Source organism: Lycium ferocissimum, chromosome 7, assembly GCF_029784015.1.
Source record: "Lycium ferocissimum isolate CSIRO_LF1 chromosome 7, AGI_CSIRO_Lferr_CH_V1, whole genome shotgun sequence".
Lineage (NCBI taxonomy): Eukaryota > Viridiplantae > Streptophyta > Magnoliopsida > Solanales > Solanaceae > Lycium > Lycium ferocissimum.
The window spans coordinates 58,532,180-58,541,387 of NC_081348.1; the positions used below are offsets into that span (position 1 = coordinate 58,532,180).

Below are 9,208 nucleotides of genomic sequence, written 5' to 3' on the forward strand. Positions count from 1 at the left end.
TGGTCGCGTTTAGAGTTGTGGTTTTATCAAATCAGAGAATTCAAGCAAAAACCCTCCGTTTATTTGAGGATTAGTTGCGAGGAAAATTTGAATACGGAGATACGAGAATCAGATCTTGAGCTAAGTTTAAAAAGTTGCGACTGATGAAGTGAGTGCACAGGTTCTTATAAAGGTTACACCCATGTAGGGTGTCATGTGATTTGGGGAAGAGGGCAAGTTGACCCCGAGGTAAATTGACTTGTTTGGGACTCTCTATCATATTAGTGTTGTATTTCGTGAGTTAACTTTGCCACCAGGCTTGGCAGGTGTTTATCTGGTTGTCCATATTTCTATATTGAAAAAGTACCCGTATGAGGGTTCTTATGTCTTTCATTGGGATTCTGTCCTATTCGATAAGTATCTTTCCTATGAGAAGGAGCTCGATACACGTTTTACATATCCCAGTTATTGGCGGACTCAGGTATCCTTCCTCTGTTCTTTCCCTTTGTCGCTCGAAGATGAGCGATTGTCTAATTGGTATATGATGTGATGACCTATTTGGTCATTACGACTATTCTGACCTGTTGACCTTTTCTCGAGCTTTATTAGCACATATTTGACCCACAGGGACAGTTGGCACGTTTCCCGATATCATTGGACATGATTTGGGTGAGATTGGAATTTTTTTGGCTTAAGGCAAAAAATAGTTGACTCAAAGTTGACTTTTCGGTAAACGGACCTTTTGCATGAATCCGTTAATTTTGAGAGGTCAGGATGGTCATTTAGAACTTGGGTGTATATTCGATTTGGTTCCCAATGCGCTCGGGTGCCTTTTGGGACTTGAGTTAGGAAGTTGAATTTGGGGTTTTGGGAGTTGACTTGGTCAATAAGACCTCCGTTGAGAATTATTAGGCCACGAGTACCTTCATATCATGTTTTTATGTATATCTTTATATTTCGTTTGTGTCCGGGGGTCAACTTCAAGTTTGGAAGGCCCCAGAATTTTTTGGTGTCTGGTGACCGTTTTGGTCGGAAGCGGTGTGCAAAAACGATGGCCTGACCACGGAAGCGGCTGACGGACCAGATTTTTATGTAAATGCGTTATGGAAACCGTTCTTCCTCCCATTCCTAAATTACATTTCCTTAGTATCTTGGAGGCGATTTGAGGAAGGTTTGGTCAGATTTCACATGAGGGTGAGTTCCTTAATCTTAATCTCTTTCATTTACCTTTCCTAAGTAAGAATCCATGGTAGGAAATCTTTAGAACTTGAAGGATAAAATGGGGTTTTTATGGTTTCTTCTCTAAATGGGTTTTAGTCTTCCAAAGTGAGAATCATTGTGGGTTTAGCTTCTTTAAGCATGAAAGTTGTTGAGATAATGATTAATAGACTTGAATCACCCATTACTTGTTGATGAATTAAAGAGGGAAGATGAGTTTTATGATAATTTCTTAAAATGGGTTCTAGAATTCCTAAGTGATGATAAAGTTGGCTGATGTAGCCATAGAATTGGATGAAATCATTGTTGATAAGCTTATATCTTCCATTGTATGTGATAAATTTGTGGGTTAAGGTTAGGGTTTATACCCAAATTTGGGGGTTTCTTCTAGAATCTGAATTTCTCTAATCTATGAGTTAAATTAGTTAATTATTGATGGGAATTGATCATCTAGAGCACTAATTTCATGTTGAGACTTATAAATTCCTAATTTCATCATGTTAGTTCTTAAATCCCATTCCTTGGGTTAAGATTTGGGGGTGAAATAGGAGTTTGGTTATTTGGGTGCCTTCTTCTTGATTCTAATTCCATATTCGGATATGGCTAGGCTTTCGTTACTTTGAGGCACAATAAAAGGGCAAGGCGCACGATTGACACTTCGAGTTTGCAGTTCGGCCTTCCAAGTAGGTTACGGTTTACCTTATGGTGAGACTTTGATTAGCAAAGCGTATGTTTAGATGATATTGTTGGAGAATGCATGAAAACCTTCGGGTATGAAGTTGGGTTAGATATTGCCTTAGGTTGGGCCTTGCTGAATGATTTGCGGGCTAGCTACCCCATTGTTTTGTTGACTTATCTTGATCTATTTATTTATTAGCTCGTTGCCACGTTGAGACATTGGGTATTGGTGATTAGTGATATATCATGATTATGATATTACGATACTTTACTTTGATTTGATATTGAGATGAGAATTGTGATTCCATTGTGGCTTATTGTGTAGCCTGATTTATTAATACTACTTGTGTGCTATGTGTGGTCCTTTTTGGGATTGAATTGGTTATTGATTTTACATTGCATCGTATTCATACTCACTTCCATGATACATTAATATTGCATTGTTATGGTACTAAGGATGGAAAGTGAGAACGAAATACAAATTCATTAAAACACGTTATATATCGAGTCATCTCTGGGCTATGTGCGGAATGACTAATATAAGGCATATAGGTGGGAAAGAGTCATCTCTAGGCCGCGTGCATAGTGACTGGTACATGAAATTCATGGGTCCCTCATGGGTTGTGCTATAGAGATGTGATGTTCCATCAGTCGGAGTGCATGTGTACGGTGCATATGCATTGCATTCATCAGTCATGCATTATTGCATTGCATTGTACCTCTTGGTTTCCTGTGATATTCTTTGTGATATGATTGTGATATACTGGTTTGGAATGTTATACTCAGACTTGACACAGATGGGTTTAGATGCTATAACATAGGTGATGACTTGTTGTGCTATGATTGTGAAATCTTTTGGTTCAGAATGTTATATTGTGACTTTGCATAGTTTGGTTTAGATGTTATAACATAGCTAATGACTTGTTGTGCTATGATTGTGAAATACTGGTTCGCATTGGTTACCCTGAGACTTGACACAGTTGAGTTTAGATGCTATAACATAGGTGATGACTTGTACTGTGGTTATTGATTCGTGTTGACTTGTACCTTGTTGTTTTATGTGTTTCCCTTTCTTTGTTGTCTTTATATACATCTCTAGTCTTAGTCGGCCTATGATACTTACGTGTTTCCTTTCTTGTTGTCTTTATATACATCTCTAGTCTTAGTCGGCCTATGATACTTATGCGTTCTTTTATGAATGCGAGTACCAGTTGAATCTACTTCTTCCCTCGTGGCTGATTATCGGTTCTTTTGCCGGGTCTTTTCAGGTTGAGCATGAGGACGTTCGCTGCCCGAAGACTCTTCTATTACTTATGTCTTACTTTCCATTCCGAGGCATGATTTGAGACTGTTAATGTATTATTATCACTATTCGGACTTGTAGTATTTGACTTAGATGCTTTTGTATGACCAGACCGATTCTTACCGGGATGGATTTCATTTACTTCAGCACTTATTTATATTATATACGCGAGACTTACATTATCTTACTTTCTTCTGCTATTTCTATTAGTTGTTGAATATTGGGTTAAGGGTTTGCCTACCAAGGTGAGAAAGGTAGGTGCCAGCATGACTTAGTGAAATTGGGTCGTGACAATTTGGGTGTTGGTTAAGGGACGGGTTCGCCTACCAAGGTGGGATAATGGTAGGTGCCCACATGTTCCCCGAGTTGGGGCGTGGCACAAAAGCATCCATTAGGATTTTGTTTTCTTTTGTTGATTCTTTTCTTAGCCATAGAAGGGACTTTTGCCGATGACGGGTGGATGACAACCTGCTTGAGGGAAAAATAGTCCATTGGAAAACCGATCGAATGCTAGGTACTCGGGCTAGGTGAAAGTTGATAAAAAAAAATGAGCTGTTCTTGGTTTTTAAAGTTAAAACATGCTGAAAAGTCCGAATAGCTTCTTTCGAAACACTTGTCCTTTATCTTGACTCATGTATGACCCGTTTGGCTTGAATTTGTATGTGTTTTTTTTTATTTGAGGGCTGATATGGATCCATATTGGTTTGACTCTGTGCCCTGCGCGTGTAAGGTTAATCTTGTATAATCCATGCTTTGTATTGACTTCAACAACTTGCCCGGTGTGTTCGTGAAGTGAAATTGAGTTGTTACGTCTAGGATGTGATAGAGGCATTTCTTTGCTTAGTTGAATTTGAACCGCTACTTACCTACCCTTACATGTTACCTTAGTAAGCCCTATTGAGCCTTTAGCTTTTTCTTTGGCAACCGTCGATGAGCTTATACCCTTTGTTCTTATTAACCCTATTTTGATGCCTTTGCTCCTTTAAGCACTTTAATTGTTTATAACTGAAATTGGAGTTGGGAAATCAAAAAAAGACGGGAAGCTTGTTTAGTGAAGTCCGAAGCAAAGTCTATTGGTGCACCAATGTATTAAGAATGCTTGCTAGTGGGAATTGCTTGTATAAAAAAATATGTAGATATAGTAGGTGTCCCTATTCTCTTAATAATAGTTCTCCCACTAGTTCGCCAACTAAATTGTGGTGCCTAAGTTTGAAAAGAAGAAAAATGGGGCATGATTGAGATGAGTGAGATGGATGGTATATGATGGAAGTTTGGTTGATGAAGGATGGATTGAAATAATTAAAAGTGTAACGTATTAAAGTGCTTAGGGAGGTTAGTCACTACATCTAAATGTATACTACCCGTCCCTTAGCCGACATCACAACCCTTAGGTCCTACTTGATCCTAGGCTCGACATACTCACATTAGTAGAATGGCTACACTAAGGGCAAGAGTATGGTTCGTCGTATGTTGCATGTGATGATTCTTTGGGAGTGTGAGTGTATTTGTCTCGATATGTCCATGGAATTATTTCTCTTTATATTCATGTGTGATCGCTGGACATCTTTCTTTCTGTGAGGGCATGTAGTTGACACAAGATAGGTGAATTTTTTGGTTTTTTTGTTGGATGACCAAGCAATTTGTGCTTAAAGTGGTGTCGTTGGGTCAGATTTGGTGGTCGAGTTGTGTTGAAGAGGTTGTTTGTATGCTTCATGGTTTGAATTTTTGTGATGGAATGATTTGAGGTAGAACTAGTTCAAAAATTTGATCGATAACATGTTTTGTAAATGATCATCTTAGTCAAAACCTGAGTAGACCTCTTGGCCCACACATACACTACACACACACACACACACACACTCGTTTCTTAGCACTTTAATTAACCCTTTTGTATCGAATTGATTATATTTGAGCTTATGTTGCGGTATTTCTATTCTCAGGTCCCACAAGGAAGTTTTGGATGAATTCCGAGCATTTTGATGTGATTTTCAAGGATTGGCGAAGAGGAACAGAAGAGATTAACAACACCCACACGTCGCGGGGTGCCACAAGTTGACTTAGCTGGAGAAAACATGAAACAAAGCAGACGCGCAGCACCCATATGTGGTGCAGGTGCCGCACGTCTAACATACTATAGTCAAGAAATTACTCTTCCGCTGCACCCTTGCATGGCAGGGGTACCGCACGTTGGCGGAACAGTTTTCCCATTTCGATCGGGACTAGGTCTACTTATTTTATTTTTAACCCTAGACTATAAAAAGAAGTTTTTTTTTTAGTTGTAAACAAGTGTTGGGATTTTGTTAAGACTTGTAAGCCGTCGTTGTACTTTCTCTCTCTGGAATTATTTTATTTCTTCTTTTCAACCCTATATTATTCATGAATTCTTGTTCTTCATCTAAAATCATGAGTAGCTAAACTTCTTAATTCTAGGGTTGTGGCGAAAGACATGATAATTGGTTTGGTGAAAATTATTATCTATTAAATTTCCAAATTTTGGGTTGCTTATTTATTCTTGATCATAATTGTTTGATTATCTGGCCAATAGTGGAGCACTATTTGTTGCGTGTGAATTGGACTAGGGATAGGGAATTTGCATGTGTAATAAGAATAAATAGGGCTTGTTCAATATAATCGTTTAGCTAATGAGGATTGGAGTATACACTTTAGCCTTGCTTTGTTGAATATGGAGAAGTAAATGCGTTCTTGTTACCTCTGATAACCATAGGGATATAGGCGTTATATTAGTATCTACAGGCTTGTGAACAATTCGGAAGATACTCATAAAGCTATAATTAACCCGTCAACTAGTAACTCAGAAAATAAGATAGGTAGAATTGTCAGAAGATCAACTGGATTGTTGAAAGCCATGACCCTGGAACTTTCTCTCATCTGATAAACCTTACAGTCTTTGTCACAAGTTTCTCAGTCACAAAAACACTCATACTCAATTGTTTACTTTCTGTTTTAGTTTAGTCACAACAAACACTTTGATTGTCACCTTTTTGAATAGTTACCACGAAATTTGAATTAGTTGAACAGTATAAAATCTAAGTCTCTTTGGGTACGATATCTGAACTTGAAAATCCTATATTACTTATACAAATGCGTGCGCTTTTGAGGGCAACATTGTTGAAGCTGAAGCCGATATGAAACTCGAGTTTTCTGACAGGTTTCATCAACAAGGGTAGTGAGCCTTACAATAATGAGAAAAAGGCAAGAAAGAGGGAAAGCAGTTAGTTTTGTTGGTGTTGTCCGTGGTGGGAGTTGGCTGGACTTTGTCTTTTGTTGGAGGGGCTTGACTAGGCTTGGAGAAGGAGACGGTTAGATATGGAGAAATAAGGTCAAATATGGAGAAATGAGGGGAAAGATGGAGACTTTGTTCTCAATGTATTATTCCCTCTGGTGTATCACTCTTCTTTAAATATATAGTATAGCTACGGTAGGTAATTAAATGCATATTATAGATATGGTAGGTAATTAATTTAAAGTATAGTTAGTGTCAGTAAATACGTCTTAAATGTTATATACACCATGTAAAATTTCCATTCATATTTCATGAATTTTCGTAGAACTTATCATGAGGTAAATCTTTCACATCCCATCTATGTGGAACAATTGAACACCCTCCCACATGCCACCAACTAGGGTGTGGATAAGATAATATAGGAGCTAAATATCGGGTAAATAAAAAATTGGGATGAATCCAGATCTTGATATCATAGTTTGGCTCATATACCATACGTTAAAGTGTGTGTAATCATCTCATTTAAAAGCTTACCGTTAGAGAAAATACCTTTTTGTTACTTATTTATATTTTCAATAATTTCTGTTATCATTTTGGAAAACTTATGAAAAATATTTTTTTTTAAATAATCACTTTTGTACCCTCTTACACAACAAGGTATCTTTGTTATTTATACTACACCAACTTAACTCAAATGTGAACGTAGAAATACATTAAATACGATTTTATCTCAAAACATTTAATGTAGTGTAATCTAATACCAGATCATCAAAAAAATTATATTTTAAATTAATTCTTTATTAATAATAATTTCACTCTTATCTACTGAACTAATAACAGTAATCCAATGGTATTACATGAATCTAAAGACAAGTCTCCCCTTCTCTCTATATAAACAGTACAAATGTTATAGTCTATCATTTCATATACGCATTTCTTGAATACTCTGCAAGAAAATCTTAGTAAAAAACATTAGCTCAGTCGCGTAAAAATTTCATTTTACATCCTTTCTAGCTCTTTCTCAAATTTTTTTTTCTTTTGTGAATTTTCAAACTTTGTCTGTGTGTTTGCTAAAGATGTCTCTACCATCTTTATCCATTGACATCATCTTGTCAATTCTCGTGCTTATCCCGGCTAGAGTGCTAATTAAGCTTCTTGTTGCATGCAAATCTTGGTGTACCATAATAAAAAGTCAAGATTTCATCAAGGAACATCTCGAGACTTCATTTGCAACAGGTAAAAACTACATTCTTTATGTGCCTGTTCATAGCAAGCCTGAAAAGACCTTCACTTTGCTTAATCACAAAAATTTTCAGTACGAGTCTGAATTAAGAGTCCCCTTTGATATACCAGGCATGTTGAATTGCACTGTTGTGAATTCTGTGAATGGTCTAATTTGTCTCACTAATAATAAATGTTTTGGTCATACCATATATTTGACTAATCCATCTATAAATAAATACCTGACCCTCCCCCCTTCAAGTATTTATCGGGATGAATTTGATCTTCAGAATATACAATTAAGTCTTGGGTTTGGTTATCATGAAAAAACCAATGATTTTAAAGTTCTTAGAATTGGATATATTCAACATGATGATTATGTATGGTTAAGTGAAGATGATGATGAATATCCAAGTACAACTCCTGAAAGACATCATTTTGAGCCTTGGGTTGAGGTATTTTCACTAAATACTAAGGTTTGGAAAATGCTTAAACTAGGTCCTAATTTTTCCTATGAAGTACATGACATGTTTTCGGGAGTTGTTGTCAATGGATGTTTGCACTTGAAGGTTGTTAACACCTATGAGGATGAAATTGTCCTTTTATCATTTCATATGGAGGAAGAGACATTTCAAGAAATTAAATACCCAAAATTTCATGATGAAGCTGGTACTCATGATCTAACTGAATGTACATGTATTGGTGAGTTTAAAGGTAAACTCGGGCTTTTTGCATTTTGTCCCATGTTTGATAATGTAGGGAGACAACCTTGTCACTTTTGGATCATGGAGGAGTATGGTGACAAAAATTCTTGGACTTGTCATGCTACTTTTATGCTAGAAAGGATAATCCGTACGCCTTTGACTTTTACAAAAAATGGAGAAATTATAATGCAAGATAGGCGTGAAAAGATATTTTGCTATAATTTCAACAATAATCAATTGATTGATTTGCACATACAAGGCGAGGGCCGTGATTTGAATTTTGTCAACTTCACTGATAGTCTAGTTTTAGTTGATCTTTATGATACACCAATTGTGGAAGAAAGGAATTTTCCTGCAAGTGGTGTTGGTGATTTTGATGCGTATATGCATGTGGAACAAGTAAGCATTATTAGTTCATTTTATTTTTCTGTTTCCCCTTCCTATTTTTTCCTACTGGGTAGACTAATTTGTTTTTTTTTTTTTTTTTTTTTACACTTTTACTAATCATTGTGAGTTTACGATTGTAGGTCAACATGGCACATAAAGATGATCCTCCAGGCGATATACCTAAAAATATTTAAAATTAGCTAAAGAATTAAATGCAATTCAAAAGTCTAATTAATCAAGCCATAAATTAACCAGAAATGGCATTACTTTTTGCGTGTTATATAGTCTGTTTTGGGTCGAAAATGAATTACATCAATCAACTTTAATTTTTAGGGTTAAGAGTCTTCACCCATAACCCTTTAAATAAAGAATGTTTACGGTCCTTATTTGTATCTCTCTCTATCTTTTTTGTATTTTCTTTTCAATGAAATGGCATGATTTTCTGATTTTGCTGCTTATAATATATTGTCTTTA

At 36.4% G+C, this 9,208-nt stretch overlaps 1 protein-coding gene across 1 annotated transcript; it reads left to right on the plus strand.

Annotated features, from left to right (window-relative positions):
* Positions 1-7,498: 7,498 nt before the first annotated feature.
* On the plus strand, positions 7,499-8,928 carry LOC132062386 (F-box protein At3g07870-like). Its single transcript, XM_059454966.1, has 2 exons — positions 7,499-8,746; positions 8,875-8,928. Exons 1-2 carry the CDS (start codon positions 7,499-7,501, stop codon positions 8,926-8,928), a joined length of 1,302 nt encoding a protein of 433 aa, XP_059310949.1.
* Positions 8,929-9,208: the final 280 nt, after the last annotated feature.